Source organism: Eucyclogobius newberryi, unplaced genomic scaffold (assembly GCF_026437365.1).
Source record: "Eucyclogobius newberryi isolate DKJ021-1_F unplaced genomic scaffold, fEucNew1.0.hap1 SCAF_4, whole genome shotgun sequence".
NCBI classification, from domain to species: domain Eukaryota; kingdom Metazoa; phylum Chordata; class Actinopteri; order Gobiiformes; family Gobiidae; genus Eucyclogobius; species Eucyclogobius newberryi.
Window position 1 is genome coordinate 2183281 of NW_027316056.1, and position 18713 is coordinate 2201993.

The following is an 18713-nucleotide window of genomic DNA, read 5'->3' on the forward strand; positions in this document are numbered from 1 at the left end:
TGAGTGAACCCCGGGCGTGCAGGTGAGTGAACCCCGGGCGTGCAGGTGAGTGAACCCCGGGCGTGCAGGTGACTGAACCCCGGGCGTGCAGGTGACTGAACCCCGGGCGTGCAGGCTCACCACTGCTGCCTGCGCTGGAGCTCCAGATATATAAGTCTAGTGTGTTCCACTCTTTGTTCAACATTGGGACTTGTGACCCATGGGACCAGTGGGATTGAATCGTAAATGTCCAGGTACGAGATCTGAGGAAGAGTCAATGATTTAAGCATCAAATATGGATCTGAGTTGATCGATCGCAGCTTTTCTAAATATTGACCTTTGTGTAGCTCATCCATGGAGTTTGTAGAATCTGAAAGCTCTGGGGCTTCTGACAGTACGGGGCCCCTGACAGTATGGGGCCCCTGACAGTATGGGGCCCCTGACAGTATGGGGCCCCTGACAGTATGGGGGCGCAGTATGCGATCACGTGGCTTGTGACGTGGGTGAATGAACTCTATAGACAAATGTTTAGTAAAATCTGAAATACATCCATGAGTGAAATGTGTCGTTTAGTCATAATGATAAAACATCTTTAGCCCATTGTTTCCAGAAAAGTGCATGTTTAGAGTTTTAGAGTTTTAGAGCCTTAAAACAAGTCGAGTCAAAACATTTTACAACCAGTAGAAGATTCCAAGAAGTTCAAATGTCTCACACAGTCCAAATGATTGGACTGCATCCTATAAGAGACACGGGGGCCCACAAGGGGCCCACACAGGGCCCACTTAGGGCCGTTAGCATACGTTTAAAATAAGGCTTTTTATCGTGCTCCTGTATTTGGAAGTTAAGAGCGCGATGTTCTAACATGGTACTTACTCACACAAGAGCTGGAGGAAGATCACTTCTTCTACTGTTGCTCAGAGCACTTCTTCTACTGTTGCTCAGATCACTTCTTCTACTGTTGCTCAGATCACTTCTTCTACTGTTGCTCAGATCACTTCTTCTACTGTTGCTCAGATCACTTCTTCTACTGTTGCTCCATGAGGAGAAACCATTTTGGAAAATGTGTTTTAATCATTTCAACAACTAGTGATATATTAAACATCAAAACTTAAAGCCACACTGAGAATCATAGAAACAGATTTAGTTGTAGCATCTGGACTCTGTTTTAGGAAAACAAAAGGTTTCGACTCTCATCCAAGAGTCATTCTCAATCTGTCAATCAAAACCAGGAAGTCAGGTCCACAGATTGAGAATGACTCTTGGATGAGAGTCAAAACCTTTTACAACACTCCTGGACAAATGAGGGATTACACCCACACACTGCCAATCATTTAAGCTGATATTAAGACTAAAACAAAAGCAATTATTTTAATTCTAGGCATTTTGATTACTTAAAACTATGAAAACAGCCTTGCTTATTGGGAGCGGGCACGCCACTCCACAGATCAGACTCATCTTGCTCCACAGCCAGGTGAAATGTAGGGCCTAAAGCAAGACTAAACAAGGTCCTAAACTATGTTGAAATATGAATACATTCAGAGGATCACAACTAAAAACACTTTGTGAATATTTTAAGTCAAAAACAATTTAATTTTAGGCTCCATGATAAAAAAGGTGACAGATCTGTGAAATAACCGTGATATTTTGTGCAGCACTAAACAGAGCATCTGTGTGAAGTGTCCACTGGTGAGAATCCAACATGTTCCAGATATGAAATACAGCCTTGTCCTTGGCTCTTTGGGTTAGTAGTAACCAGCTGCTTGTGTGTTGCCTCTGACAGGGCATCAGGAGCACTGACAGGGCATCAGGAGCACTGACAGGGCATCAGGGGCACCGACAGGGCATCAGGAGCACCGACAGGGCATCAGGAGCACCGACAGGGCATCAGGAGCACCGACAGGGCATCAGGAGCACCAACAGGGCATCAGGAGCACCGACAGGGCATCATGAGCACTGACAGGGCATCAGGAGCACTTCCACACACAGACGGCCAGGCTGCCTCCGAAGAACATGTAGAGCAGGTTCTTGACCTCGTGGGTGACCTCAAAGCCAAAGCCTTCGCCGATGACCACGTGCCATGAACTGCCAAACTTCTTGTCCATGGACTCTTTGATCATCTTTGCAGCGCTCTGGAAAAAACACAACTATATTAAACTCTCTTTTTACTTGTTTTCATGAGCTGAACTCAAACTTTTTCTACATACACAGAAAATCCATGTTAGCCCCACAAACGTAATGAAATGCAATGTAATAAACATAAAAAACTTATTTGCAATTTCCCAACTACAAATGCAATAATCAAACTTCAATCAAACACAAACTATCCAGATGTATTATATTGGGGGATTGAACAAGGGGGATGTGACCCACGACCTACCAAAGTACAGACCGTTTATTAATGTCCCGACCAGAGAGCGGAACACACTGGATCACTGCTACACAACTGTCAGCCACGCCTTCCACGCCGTGGGCGGAGCCATGCTGGGCTCATCAGACCACGTCATGGTTCATCTGATCCTCACGAACAGACAGAGGCTGAAGCTCTGCAATCCTGTAGTGAGGACTTCTAAGAGGTGGACCAATGAGGCAGAGGAGGAGGAGCTACGTGCGTGTTTGGACGTTACAGACTGGGAGGAGCTACTTGTGTGTTTGGACATCACAGACTGGGAGGAGCTACGACATCACAGACTGGGAGGGGCTACGACATCACAGACTGGGAGGAGCTACGACATCACAGACTGGGAGGAGCTACGACATCACAGACTGGGAGGAGCTGCGACATCACAGACTGGGAGGAGCTACGACATCACAGACTGGGAGGAGCTACGACATCACAGACTGGGAGGAGCTGCGACATCACAGACTGGGAGGAGCTACGACATCACAGACTGGGAGGAGCTACGACATCACAGACTGGGAGGAGCTACGACATCACAGACTGGGAGGAGCTGCGACATCACAGACTGGGAGGAGCTACGACATCACAGACTGGGAGGAGCTACGACATCACAGACTGGGAGGAGCTACGACATCACAGACTGGGAGGAGCTGCGACATCACAGACTGGGAGGAGCTACGACATCACAGACTGGGAGGAGCTACGACATCACAGACTGGGAGGAGCTGCGACATCACAGACTGGGAGGAGCTGCGACATCACAGACTGGGAGGAGCTACGACATCACAGACTGGGAGGAGCTACGACATCACAGACTGGGAGGAGCTGCGACATCACAGACTGGGAGGAGCTACGACATCACAGACTGGGAGGAGCTACGACATCACAGACTGGGAGGAGCTGCGACATCACAGACTGGGAGGAGCTACGACATCACAGACTGGGAGGAGCTACAACATCACAGACTGGGAGGAGCTACGACATCACAGACTGGGAGGAGCTACGACATCACAGACTGGGAGGAGCTACGACATCACAGACTGGGAGGTCTTCAGAGCTGCCAGAGCAGACACTTTGGATGAGGACACTGTCACTGTGACATCATACATTCGATTCTGTGAGGACAGCATTAGACCATCTCACACTAAAGTCACCTTCAACAATGACAAACCCTGGTTCACACTTAAACTGAGGCTGAGGCAGAAGGAGGCGGAGCACAGGGCGGAGCTAGAGAGCGCTACAAAGAGCCAAAGTACGGGTTTAGCAGGAGGTTTCGAGAGCTAGATCTCCAACAGCCCCGGATCACTGGACTTAATGATTACAGACCTGTGGCGCTGATGTCTGTAGTCATGAAGTCATTTGAGCGTCTGGTCCTCCCCCACCTCAAGTCCCTCACCTCCCCCTGCTGGACCCCCTGCTGGACCCCCTGCTGGACCCCCTGCTGGACCCCCTGCTGGACCCCCTGCTGGACCCCCTGCTGGACCCCTGCTGGACCCCTGCTGGACCCCCTGCAGTTCACCTACAGAGCAAACATGTCTGTGGACGACACCATCAACCTGGTACTACACTTCACCCTGCAGCATCTGGACGTGCCTGACAGATCGGACGCAGTGCGTGCGGCTGGGGAAGAATGTTTCAGACACTCGGACTATCAGCACAGGAGCACCACAGGGCTGTGTACTTTCTCCCCTGCTCTTCTCCCTGTACACAAACTGCTGCACCTCCAGCCATGACTCCATAAAACTGATCAAGCATCTCTGAAGAGAGCATGCAGACTCTCCTCACAAACATATATGTGACACGCCACGGCAATTGTCGGACCATGTCGGCCTCGGTGAAACTGAGAAAAACAGCATTTTACTTTTTTTCCCCAAATTTGTGATTTTCATTTTTTTGCAGAATGTGCTAGTTGAAGTTATGAATAAGCCCCTGTGTGCTTCAGATAACACTATTGGTTGTCTTAAACGTATACATTAAGCTGTTAAAAATGTGGTGTTTTCGGGTCTTTTTCCTGCTCTCCTGGGGGGCGTCACCTTTTTCTAGCCAATGTATTGTTTACATTTTCCACCAATCAGCTGTGATCCGCATGGCTACAGCTGCTGCTCCGTGTTTTCCTCTCATTACTCCAGACCGTCTGCAGAGCACAGTCTTCAGAGCTTACATTTCCTGGACTACATTGCAACGGAACTGTTTACTCAGGTACACTTTTACTTTACTACTAAATTATTGCTTTAACGCTGTGTTTTAAGGCGGTCTCGTGATCACTTTAGAATCTTACTTGTCTGCTACGGTGGAGCTAATGCTAAGCTAACATGTTGCTTCAGTGCACTCTGCAATACGGGCTTAATGTGACTACTTGCTGTTATCACCATGTTATCGGGTTATTTTTCGGCGTGGGTTGGCCCGCGGGTTGTGTGGGTCATGCTTTGTGTCTGTTTTATGGTGCTAAACCGGCTGTTAGCCCCACAGTCCGGAGCTAATCGCAGCTATTCGGAGCTAAGTTGTAAGCTAAACTTTGCTATGTCATCCCCCTTTTCAGAATTGGCAAAGACACCCTGACTGACATGACCTGTCTCTACGTGAAGTCTGCTAAGGAGCTTGGTAAGTGTAAAACATTATTTTGGTGATTTTCATGTTTTAATGATTAGAGTATAATTAACCATAAGCAACATCTGTTTTTCAGGTGAGCCTGCAGTTTGTACATCAAGCTTCAGATCACTGTGGAAACAGCTTCTCCCACACATCAGAAGCTGCAGGCCACGCACAGATCATCAGATTATCAAGCGAGCATACATGAAGACCAGGGTTGACACTTTGAGTTTATATTATTTGACTACTGTAATGTGTAAACATTAGCCTGGCAAAACTTCAGTGCTGCTCTCTGCTTAAGATATGTTTCTTCTGTTCTCATTTTTTTACATTGTCGCCCTTGTCATCAGGTAGTGGAAAACAGCTCTCCTGAGTCTCACCTCAATATCCCACAGCTTGTTGGAACGGCGGATGGCAAAGTGTTTGTCAAGAACTTGGACTGGCAGAAGCATCTGAGTCCCTTCTTCAGACGGCTTCCAAAGATCAAGAGTTATCAGCACTTCAGGTATTTATATTGAAACTCTCACATTGTGTTAATGAGTGTTTTATGTGAAATAGTTAGCCATTTCTTAAATGTCCTGTTATTTGTTTACAGCTTTGATGCCAAGAGCCGAGAGTCACAGCACAGAAGAGTGCACAGACCAAGAAGAGGATGAGGATGTGATCTCTGATGTAATTGGACTCTGGTGGTGTACATATCATATCTATTATCTCATATCTCATATATTCAAAGCCATGGACCCGTTGCAGTTCGTATACCTGGCCCTGGCATCTGTTTATAAGAGTTCTTCTATTAAGAGTGTTTTTTAAACTTCCTATAAGTTACTGTCCTTTCCCCCTGTATCTACTGTGTTGTAACATTAAAGGCTCTTATCTTATCTTTTGTTGTTTGTGTTGAATCATTCAGTGCACCATTGTTGTTGCACTGAATCACCTGTGAATTATGTTTATCGACAAATGCAATGAACTCTATTCTCATTCTGATTCTTTGATTCTATTCAGGGCCTTTTGTAATCCAAGTATTTCCATTTTAATATAGTAACTTCTAATTCTGATTCAAGTCCAGTTCACATCAATAACAACACTCCTCTTGAGTCTTGAGTGACAGCTGTAGGGGGAGGTGGTGTCAGTGTGACAGGGGGGAGGGCTTATCTCAATGAGATGCAAATGAGCCCCCCTGTGACTCTGGGCTCACTCAGGTGAGAAACTTTGGAAGCCGTTTTCTCAGTGAATGGGTTTGAGAGTTGTATACATTCAAATGACCACAACTTACTCAAAATGTCTCCGGGTAGACATGTAACTGGATTAGCCACGGTCAGTCACATATGTGTAGTCTCACTTCAAGCATCTCTGAAGAGAGCATGCAGACTCTCCTCACAAACATATATGTGTAGTCTCACTTCAAGCATCTCTGAAGAGAGCATGCAGACTCTCCTCACAAACATCTATGTGTAGTCTCACTTCAAGCATCTCTGAAGAGAGCATGCAGACTCTCCTCACAAACATATATGTGTAGTCTCACTTCAAGCATCTCTGAAGAGAGCATGCAGACTCTCCTCACAAACATATATGTGTAGTCTCACTTCAAGCATCTCTGAAGAGAGCATGCAGACTCTCCTCACAAACATCTATGTGCAGTCTCACTTCAAGCATCTCCGAAGAGAGCATGCAGACTCTCCTCACAAACATATATGTGTAGTCTCACTTCAAGCATCTCTGAAGAGAGCATGCAGACTCTCCTCACAAACATATATGTGTAGTCTCACTTCAAGCATCTCTGAAGAGAGCATGCAGACTCTCCTCACAAACATCTATGTGCAGTCTCACTTCAAGCATCTCCGAAGAGAGCATGCAGACTCTCCTCACAAACATATATGTGTAGTCTCACTTCAAGCATCTCTGAAGAGAGCATGCAGACTCTCCTCACAAACATATATGTGTAGTCTCACTTGAAGCATCTCTGAAGAGAGCATGCAGACTCTCCTCACAAACATCTATGTGCAGTCTCACTTCAAGCATCTCTGAAGAGAGCATGCAGACTCTCCTCACAAACTTATATGTGTAGTCTCACTTCAAGCATCTCTGAAGAGAGCATGCAGACTCTCCTCACAAACATGATCTGACACTCACCTCATTGTTGGTTGCAAACTTCTCACACGCCGTCACACACAGCTCCATCGTCTCCACTCTCATTTCCTCTGGCATGTCCGTGTGCTGCAGGAACAGGACATCCAAACTCAACATCATCTGAACATCACAATCAAGTGCACAACATCAATAACAAATTCAATGTTTAGAGTATTGGAAAAGCACCAGTATGGAAGATAATCTATGTAGCAGGTTCTCAGAATGTAATGTTTCAGTTGCTGAATTTAGAAAAAAAGAGCTCTGTAGATTTTCTTCATCTTTTGAAAATATTCACCAACAGCTCAACTTCAGACCAGTGGTAACTGCGCCTGGTCATAACAGAAGAGAAGAGAAGAGAAGCCTTTATTTGTCCACACAATGGGGACATTTTGGTGTTGCAACACAAGTAGATACAGAGGTAAAGAACAGATAACTTATAGAAAGCTTTAAAAACAAACAAACAACACTCTTATAAACAAAACTTTTAAAGACAAAACCTCTCATATTCTTCATAAGGAATAGAAAGAAAAAATAAAAATAACATAAGACAAAAATAATGATAATAAAAAGTAAACACTCTTATTTACAGCAGTTATATGCACATGGTTAAGTCAGTATTGCACATGGTTAAGTCAGTATTGCACATGATTAAGTCAGTATTGCACATGGTTAAGTCAGTATTGCACATGGTTAAGTCAGTATTGCACATGGGTATGACAGTATTTGTTGTAGAGTCTGACAGCAGCAGAAGGAAAGACCTGTGAAACGTCTCCTTCACACAGCGAGGGTGGATCAGTCACTGAAGCTGCTCTCCAGAGTGGACAGAGTGTCCTGCAGTGGACAGAGTGTCCTGCAGGGGGTGACACTCATAGTCCAGCATAGATGTGAGTTTAGCCAGGACCCTCCTGTCCCCCACCTCCTGCACCGAGTCCAGAGTACAGCCCAGGACGGAGCTGGACTTCTTGATGACTCTGTCCATTCTCTTCCTCTCCCTCTCTGTGATGCTGCTGCTCCAGCAGACCACACCATACAGGAGCTGATGCCACCACAGAGTCATAGAAGGTCTTCAGGAGTGGCCCTGTCACTCCAAAAGACCTGAGTCTCTTCAGGAGGTAGAGCCGACTCTGGCTCTTCCTGTACAGTCTGTGTTATGAGTCCAGTCCAGTTTGTGGTTCAGATGAACACCCAGGTACTTGTATGAGTCACTCTCTCAATGTCCCGTCCCTGGATGTTCACTGGTGAGGGGGCAGTGGAGTGGCGTCTGCGGAAGTCCACCACCATCTCCTTGGTCTTCCCCGCTTGCTAAGGAGGTGGTTCCGCTGACACCAGTCCACAAAGTCCTGCTCCAGTCCTCTGTACTCCACACCAGCCTTCTCCAGCTTGTCCCTCAGGAGCTGATGGTGTTGAAGGCGCTGGAGAGATCAAAGACCAGGATCCTCACAGAGCTGCCAGGCTTTTCCAGGTGAGAGAGAGAGCGGTGCAGCAGGGCGATGACGGCGTCCTCCACTCCGATGCCAGGCCGGTATGCAAACTGCAACGGGTCCATGGCTGAGCTCACTGTGGAGCGGAGGTGGTCCAGGACCAGCCGCTTCAGTGTCTTCATCAGATGGGACGTGAGAGCCACCGGCCTGAAGCTGTTGAGGTCTTTGGCGCGCGGTTTCTTGGGCACAGGTACCAGACAGGAGGTCTTCCAGACCTGTGGTACCACCCTCAGCTTCAGGCTCATGTTGAAGACATGCTCCACAACTCCACACATGTATCGTATCCAGACGTCCGGACAGCCTCGTTCGGACATGTCTGTCGTATCCACACGTCCGGACAGCCTCGTTTGGACATGTCTGTCGTATCCACACGTCCGGACAGCCGACAGCCTCGTTCGGACGTGTCTGTCGTATCCACACAATCCGTTCTTTTTTCTTAATTTTGAGCATAACAAAACACGAAAATGACTAACAATCAATATTTTCCATTGATATAACAAGATTATTTATTTCAAATGTATTTGTAAATATTCTGTACACTTAATTTTTTTCAAAATAAAACAGAAAACTTGCAACTAAAATTAGTTGTGGAACAAATTAATTAACACCAAGTCAGATGGCCTAATTTACAACTTTCTTCCACATCATCATCATGATCATCATCAGATGACTATTTGCATGAATCTTTACACTCACAAGTTACATATCACCACCAGAGTCGTCATGACGATAAGCTGTTTGTATCAGAATGACTTCTCTTACGACTCTGGATTTTTCCAGACACAACAAGTCTTGTTTTTGTCCTGGACATGAGTGAGTTTGACCCCTTTGAATTCGACATCCTCGGGGTTCTCGGGAGAAAACGGGGGAGCGCGCTGAGGCGACGAGGGGCTTTGACGAGCGCCGTGTCTCGCTAATCACACGACAATAACTATGTGTAACACATAGTTACTGTGTTACACAGTTATGTGTGACAGTTATATTGTAACACAGTTGTGTGACACACCGTTATTGTGTAACATAGTTGTGTGACACATTGTCGTGAGACAGTTATTGCAGTGAGATTAGCGAGACGCGGCGTCCACTCTCCTGGAAGGAAGCATCATAGCCTTAATACTTAAAGAGTGGATGGACCGACTTGAGTGTGCCTCATATAGACTCTCAGTTTTGAATATGGACTATTGTATATCCAACTCAATTATGTGCAAAAGAATGCAACAAATACTCCCAAATTCCCAAAAGCAACAAAACAAAGCTGTAATAATAGGTCTTGACTCCGAGAAAGCTTTTGATAATAATAATAATTTATTTGTATGTTATTGCAGCAAATACCATACTTTTCAGGTTATACAGCACTCCTGAATAAAAGCCATGCACATGATATTTACGATGAAAATAGAACTTGTCCTGACAAATAGCCGCAGGTGCCCACATTGTAACGAGATATTTACACATAAATAAACCCGGTAGTCTTTTGAACCAGGGGTCTTGCAGAGCACCCGAGGGCCACTGCTCTGCAGGACTAATTAGACTAATATCTAAGTGAATAGTTGTTTGATTGTATTAAAACACACAGCATTTTGATGCTTAACCAACACATTACAGCTGTCCCTTCTGTCCCCTACTGTCCCTACTGTCCCCTACTGTCCCCTCTGTCCTTGATGACTCTGTGTGGCTGATTTGTCTGTGTCTTCACATCTGGTTCATCTGCTCTTGAGCTCGTACTCATCGAGTGAGTGACATGAGATATTTACACAGAAATATGGTCCAGATAATGATGCACATGTGTCTTGTCTGGCCAAGAAAGTCTCATTTCACTGCGGCAGGTTCTGAACTGCAGACCACCGTATATCGCATGTCCGCGCTCCGCGTGTGTCTTTGTTTTCTGCCGTGTCTAGAGTCACTTCCTCATTAGACTAATTTCTATGTGAATATGAGACTTATTGTAATAAAACACACAGCGTTTTGAAGCTTAGGCAAGGCAAGTTTATTTTTAGAGCACATTTCATACACAAGGCAATTCAAAGTGCTTCACACAGCAGGAAAAATGCATTAAAATCACAAAGAAATTACAGAAACAGAAATACAATCAAATTAACTAAATTAAAAATTATCAATCCAACTGATTGTCTAAACTAATAAAATCACAAACAAAAGAGAAGAGTGCAAAGAAAAAATCCTTTCAGTCATATGCGCAGCTAAACAAAACTGTTTTTAGCTTAGATTTGAACATTGTCAGAGTAGAAGCCTGTCTCACATCTTCAGGAAGACTGTTCCAGATTTTAGATGCATAAAACTGAAATGCAGATTCCCCATGTTTTGTCCTGACTCTGGCACCAGCAGGAGGCCGGTCCCTGAGGTCCTTAGAGTCCGAGATGGTTCATATGGCATCAACATATCCAAGATGTACTTTGGTGCTAGGCCATGGAGAGACTTGTACACAAGCAGAGCTGCTTTAAAGTCTATTCTCTGAGCCACAGGGGGCAGTGCAGAGACCTGAGAACAGGACTAATGTGATCGTACTTCCTGGTTCTAGTCAGGACCCGAGCAGCAGCGTTCTGGATGAACTGCAGCTGTTTTACAGCTCGTTTGGAGAGGCCAGTGAGCGGCCGTTTTAATCCATTTTAGCCTTCATAGGGGCGATGGTGTCCAGAACATTCAAAACACTAGATGTAACAGAGTTCAACAAATCATTTACATTAGAACATGAGACATATTCAAAGTTTATCATTTCCATAAACAGTGCACCTGTGCCATCATTTATGCGTCTCCTCTGAACAACTGCAGGACCAACCGGTGGTTTGGGAGAAACAGACAGGTGAAAGAAGACACAGAAATGATCAGACAGAGCAACATCAACCACATTGACATTTGAAATATTTACCCCCTTTGTAATTATGAGATCTAGAGTGTGTCCTTTGCTGTGGGTGGGGCCACTCTGCTGTGGGTGGGGCCTCTCACATGCTGAGTAAAACTGAAGGTTTCAAGGACAGCATCAAGCTCTTTAGCGTTTCTGTCACAAATATTATCAACATGCACATTGAAATCACCTGTAATGACCAAACCATCAAAGTCTGTGCATACGACTGAAAGTATCTTAGTAAAATCATCAATAAAACTTTGAAAGTGCTGGAGAGGCTTGTATAAAACAATGAAGAGAATGGATGGAGACTGTTTTAGCTCCATTTTAAAGGATACATACTCAAATGATGAAAACACCCCAAAAGACAACCTGCGGGTAATTATTTCATCTCTAAAGACAGCACAGACTCCACCCCCTTTTTTGTTTTCTCGTGTTTCAGATTTAAACTTAAAGTTAGGTGGAGCAGATTCTATCAGAACTACATTTCCTGTGTTTTTGTCAAGCCATGTTTCAGTTAAAAACATAAAATCAAGATTATAAGAAGAAATAAAATTATTAATTAAGAGAGATTTGTTACATAAGGATCTGACATTTAGCACAGCAAGTTTCAGACTAGTTTCAGTGGGGCTGGGCCTTATCTTTTCACAGGGAATATGAATAAAATTTCTCAGATTGGGCCTGACTCGCATTTTGTTTTTCCATCTGTGTGATGATGTGACTACAGGAATAGCACTAGGGGGGGCTCTTTTTACATAGGGCCCCGGGTTGGTTTGATTTTTAATATGACAATAAGTCCCGGCAACGCTGAGACCCAGTGCATCCTAGCTATGGGAGATACCAGGTGAAAGGCGAGGTTGGATGGGTGGTGGGAATTTTGTAGCCGAGGAGAGTTTGCGACCAGGTGAGAGGCGAGGGGGGATGGGTGGTGGGGCTTTTGTTGGTGTAGTCGGCTTGTGCAGGGAAGAGTTGATAAGTATTGACATAGCCCTTGCTATATTGGGCGTGAGTGGAGTCATCTTAATGCCTGATTTGATCAGACTTTCAAAATGGCTGGGAAGGCCCATGGGTGAGAGTGGAGATGAGAAGGAGAATGATGAATCTTTAGTGGGAGTAGATGTTGCAGGGGGAACCCAGGGATGGTCTGAAGGCAGGGGCAATGACAGGGATGTTGTTGGGCCTGTCATAGATGGGTCCAAGGCCTTTGAAGATTGTTCCTTTGCTGGAGGCGGTGGAGGTGAATGTGGAGCAGCTGGAGCTGAATCCTTTGCTGGTGGCGGTGGAGCAGCTTTGGTGGAGGCTGAGGTTGTGGTGCTGTTGATGTTGAAACATTGGCTCGGTCTCTGGCTGATGGAGCAGGAATTCTTCTCTCATTCCTCTTTTCTCTAACTATCTGCTCAGGACCCTGTCCAGGCCCAGTCCAATGCCTCAGAGCATGGAGCAGGTTCTCTGTCAGCACCCTCACTCCACCTCTACATAGGTGGGGGCCATTTCTCTTAAACAGGTCCTCTCGTTTCCAGAATAGATAGAAGTTCTCAATGTAGTGCAGTCCTCTCGGGGCACACTCTTTGGACAGCCATGTGTTCAGTTGAAGAAGCCGGCTAAACTTGTTTATCCTCCTGTCGATGTTTGGATGAGGTCCACTTATGAACGTTGTGATTTCCATTTTATCAAGCACGTCGAATAACTTCAAAAAGTCTTTTTTCAAAACTTCAGTCTGTTCCCGCCGCATGTCCACTGCACCCACGTGCACAATCAGCTGTTTAGCTCCTCCATGCTTAGCCATAATATTTGGAAGGAGTGACATTATCTCAAACAGTGGTGCTTGGAAAAGAATGTGTGTTTATCTTTTCATGCGTCACGTGAGTTATCGCGCCGTCTGCAACCAAAACAATCTGCGTCACCTTGGCTCCTGGCACAGATCCTCCTCGCTGTATTTTGGCCACGTCATCTTTCCTTTTTTCATTTCATTCCATCTCTGAAAGTGGTAAAAATCTGTTTGTGAGCTGTATTTTAGGTGACTTCACGTTATCTTTGTATCGTTTAGGCCAGGGGTGTCCAAACTTTTTTCACCAAGGGCCGCATTTTGAAACGGCCAGAGGGCCACAAACAACTTGACAATGTCGAATTTGTTGAATGACAGTGAATCATTCAGAATTTTGCATTTGACGTAATTGCGATGAGCCTCCACACCTTTAATTAGACCTAGAACATTAACATTAGGTCGGTATAACATCAATATGCCTTATAACCTTTGCCTATATAACTTTTTGCTGTTTGGGCCGACGTAGCAGGAAGCTGGAGGGCCTACAAAAATTGGTCTGCGTGCCGCATTTGGCCCCCGGGCCCTAGTTTGGACATGCCTGGTTTAGGCTTTGCTCCAAGTTTGTTCCAAGAAACAGCCTGGTCTTTCTGGTTTTTAGACAGTTTTGGAAATGACACAGAGTCACTGCGGTTTAGGTTGAAAGTAGCAGTTTTTCTTGTAAAAAAGTATGCTCTTCTTACCATCGGTTGACACAGGAATTGTATCGTGAAAAACTTTTTCAGATTCCAAAACAAATATCCGTGTTTTCAGCTCATTAATTTCTTGTTGATATTTCCGACAGCGTTCACAGTCTTTCTCCCTTCTTCTCCCGGACATGTCGCTGGCGTCAGATATGTCGTTAAAACTGGAAAAATGTTCTTAAAATCCTTGGTTTACTTGAAAAAGTCTAAAGCAAAAATGTTTGGAAGACAAAAACTGATTAAAAAGCAAAATAAATAAGGAAAGCAGCGATAACAAGCAGAGCGAGCGAAAAAGCGTGTGCACTCTTCGGAAGCAGGAAGCTAAACTATAGAAAACACAATGTGGACAGTGCATCCACTGACTTCTTCTTCTACAGCGTGTCAAACGCTTGCGCTTCCGGCAAGATTGCCCCCTGGTGGCCATTTGCCACTAAAAATCTATAAATTAGATGTGCCGTAATAATGACCGCAGGGTTCAAAGCGCGGGAAAAAAGTAGCGTCTTAAAGGCGCAATGGACGATTTTTCGGCGATTTGAGAACTCAGGCGGAAGTGCGCATGCGCACTCCCCCGTGCGGACTGATACAACACACACGTGCGTTTGTTTATTAGCGCGACGGATCACATCGCATCTCTCGTCTCCCGTAGATTTCCGTCTCTTATGAGACAGCTCGAACAGTCTTTCTCCGTCATAATTTTGTCCCGTACACTGAGGGAACTATATTATGATAGATCAATGCGCTTAGACACGCGGAAACATGCTGCTCTTGGGGGACGAGCCGCACGCGGCTGCAGGTGAACGAGGCAATGCAGGTGAGCGGTAGGTGCGGTTTATGATTGACACGTGGCAGAACTAATCGGCAGTCCACGCCACGAGGAAATAAGACTCCGATTTGGGCCGAAAAAAATCGTCCATTCAACCTTTAAAGTCTGAAAAGTATGGAGGTATTTGAACACCTGAGAAAATCAATGTTAATATTTGGTACAGAAGCCTTTGTTTACAATTACAGAGGTCAAACATTTCCTATAGTTCTTGACCAGTTTTGCCCACTCCTAAACACAGATCTTCTACAGATCTCTCAGGTGTCAGGGCTGTCACTGAGCAACATGAAGTTTCTGCTCCCTCCAAAGATTTTCTATTGGATTTAGGTCTGCCACCCCAGCAACGACACAGAAAGCAATATAAAACAAAGGCATGACATCCATTAAATAAAACAAAAATTAGAGCAAAACAAATGAGTCCCATAATGAGTAAATACACTTTCAACAGAGTAAAAACCCCTCCATTAACAGGGGGGTGGGTCTACGTCAGGGGTGCCCACACATTTTCGGCTCACAAGCTACTTTTATATTCGACAAAGCCTGAAGATCTACCTATAGATCTAAATTATTGTAAATTTTTGTATTATTTTTATTGTCAGTATTAAACAGGTTTTTATTTTTGTTTAACCATAATTAGGCTATAGAAACACAATGTAGGCTTTCATTAATTGCCCAATATTGTTTATCATATACAAATGTGCAATATAAAAAGGAGAGACAAAATCTACTATTTAACTAGACCATTTGATACAGCTGAGTATTCTGAAAATAAAATATACTGACCACAACTACGAAGGTTGAGTTTAACCAGATCTTCCTCTCCTCCTTCCTCTGCATTACACAGCGTGCTTTCCGGAGCTTTCTGGCACTTTCCGGCGTGCGCTTTGGCATTTCGGTACGATCAACTTTCACTGCCTCTGAGATCGACCGGTCGATCGCGATCGACGTATTGGGCAGGTCCCCACGTCTGTGTGATCTGGTCTCCAAATCCAGGATCTTACTTTTCATATTCTTGCTCTCCGTCTGCAGCAGCATCATATTCATCTCACCTCAGTGTCTGCAGCTCATCTTTATTGTCTGAAATACGCTGGTCAGCTTCTTCGATGCTAGATCCGTATCCTCCCCCTCTTTCAGCTCCCTTATGTCGCTTTCAAACTGCTCAAGTTGGCTCAGACCCATCGTTTCCGTTCTGAGCGACGCCATAGCATGCTGCATTTCGCATTTTGTTTCATACATCATGAGCCGGTGCAGCGCTACCTCTTCTTCCTCCTCCAGCAGTATTATTCTGTAGGATTCTTTATCCGGGCTGGTGGAACCCGGTCTCCCCATGGGTGAAAGGTTGCGGTCGGCACCGCTTGCCATGTTAGCCTCTTGCGAGGAGGGCGCTTTTATTATATTTTTTAGAAAGAAAACAATGAGAAACAATGACAATAGCAACATACAAGTAAGACAGAAAATACAAAAATAATAATAATAATAAAAAGGTGGGACGGGTAAAACGGGTGGGGAACAGGGGAACAGGGGTACAGTTCAGAGTTCCTGGGTGTCAACATACATTAGTACATATATTTTCAGTTATACACTTATGGCTACATATACCCACATATATAAATATGTACACATATTCCTACTCGTATTCAGTACACTGTATGCTAAGGCTTTTTAGTGCACCTGCAACATGTACACCATTATAGCCATCAGCATGAATATACACATAAATGTAGATATATTCAAGTTAATAATTTACAGTATATAACAAATATATTAACCATTATTTTTGTTCACTCTGTAGTCCATGGGCCAGCTGTTTTTATTTTAGGGTCAATGTCCAGAAGAAGAGCAGCTTGCTCCATAGAAAGTAGGTACAGAAAATGTTTTAACCAATTGTTCATTTCAAAACAGTTTTTCTTACGCTCTTTCCAGTTCATTCAAATAATTCGTTTGACTAATATAAAACCAACAATAATATCCATTCTTTTTACACGAGTCTAGGGTTCTTATTCCAAAAAGACAAAACAGTGGAAACAGTGGAATCTGTATATTGAACATACTGGACAATTTGTCAATGACCCTATTCCAAAACGATTCCACTACTGAGCATCGCCACAACATATGTATGAGTGTGCCTTTTGCCCCGCAACCAGCAGAGATTTCATCATTTATTATAATGTAATGTAAGCTCGATATCATATTTTGAGCTGTATATTTTTGTATTTAACACATTTGGTTAGTTTAGTACATTTTTGGAGTGCAGTTTTCCATTACGGGGCAGTTATAGGATCCTCATATCCTGACTCCATTGATTTTTTTGTTGTTGCGTTGTTGACATCCTCTTGTGGTGTGGCACGACATTTTATAGACTCTTGAAACTGTGCCCTTCCGTGCAACAATAGATTTTAATTTGTCCTCCAGTTCCTTTTTGTCCCCAATGTTTTTATTTTTTAATAGTAAAGAATTTAGAACAGCTTTAATTTGTAAATATGTTTTTTGCCAGATTTTTTAAAGTTCTTTTACCTGCCGAAAAAACAAAGGGTTGGACCATCGAGGACAAGAAGGTACAAACTCCCCAACATAGTTCAAATATCTATGCAGTGATTTAATAATATTGTCTGAGAATCTAAGCATGGATTATTTATATTAGAGATGGTACTCGGGCCGTACCACAGAGCTAATGACAAGTCTGGATCGTAGTCTTTTACCATTTCATGCCATTCCATACTTCCAGCTTCTTGTGTGTTACAGTAGGCTCATTTGAGGGGATATCTAGAATTATATGCTATGTAATATAAATAAATGTCTGGTAGTCCCACACCCCCTTTATTAAGGGGCTGAATACATTTTATGATTGACTCGAGGTTTCTTACTATTCCATAAAAAGTCTGTCAATAGTTTGTTGATTTCTTTGAACCATTTTGGGGGGAATCTAAGTGGGATAGATGACATAATAAAGGTTATCTTAGGTAGAAAATGAATTTTAATGGTCTCAGCTCTACCCCATAATGAAAGGGGCAGGACTGTCCATCTTTGTGCACCCTCCCTCAAGGTCTGTATAAAGTCTACTGTGTTTAGTTCAACCAAGGTTTCAACAGGATATTTCATTTTGATTCCTAGGTATTTCATACCTGTGGGTTTCCACTGGAAGGGGGCAGAGTCAAGGTGAGATTGGAAGGTGTGGCAATTAAGAGGAATATAGACCTGCGTTTGGCATAGTTAACTTTGTATCCTGAGATTTTGCCAAAAGTGTCAGTTAGAGAATATACTTTAAAGCAGCTCTTGCTTGAATACAAGATAAGATAAGATAATCCTCTATTGTCCACACATGGGGAAATTTCAGTGTTACAACGCAGTAGATACAGAGGGAAGGACAGATAACTTATAGGAAGTTTGAAAAACACTCTTAATAGAAGAACTCTTATAAACAAAACAAAAAACTCTTATTTAAAAAAAAAACTCCTCTCATATCTTAATAGGGAATGGAATTATAATAAAATTAAGTACATAATAATAAAATAAAGTGAAAAATATCTAGCATAAGACTAAATAATACTAATTCTAATGGTAAGTAAACACTCTTATTTACATCAGTTATATGCACATGAATATGGCCTTAATTGCTTGTGAGTATGACAGTAATTGCACATGAATATGACGGTTTCGCACATGGTTAAGTCAGTATTGCATATGGTTAAGTCAGTATTGCACATGAATATGACGGTATTGCACATGTTTAAGTCAGTCAAGTATTGCACATGTTCAGGGCCAACAGTGTTATAAAGTCTGACAGCAGCAGAAGGAAAGACCTGTGAAACGTCTCATTCACACAGCGAGGGTGGATCAGTCTCTTACTGAAGCTGCTCTCCAGAGTGGACAAAGTGTCCTGCAGGGGGCGACACTCATGGTCCAGCGTAGGTGTGAATTTAGCCAGGACCCTTCTGTCCCCCACCTCCTGCACCG

General features: G+C 43.9%; 1 protein-coding gene across 1 annotated transcript in view; it reads right to left on the reverse strand.

Annotated features, from left to right (window-relative positions):
• Positions 1–1098: 1098 nt before the first annotated feature.
• LOC140378275 (dynein axonemal light chain 4) overlaps positions 1099–18713 on the reverse strand; it is a 38490-nt gene continuing 20875 nt past the window's right edge. Inside the window, exons 3-4 of the mRNA XM_072464041.1 lie at positions 7097–7180; positions 1099–2108 (exon numbers count right to left, since the gene is read on the reverse strand). Of these exons, the coding sequence (XP_072320142.1) occupies positions 1944–2108; positions 7097–7180 (249 nt within the window). The 3' untranslated portion in view covers positions 1099–1943. The remainder of the gene's footprint in view (positions 2109–7096; positions 7181–18713) is intronic.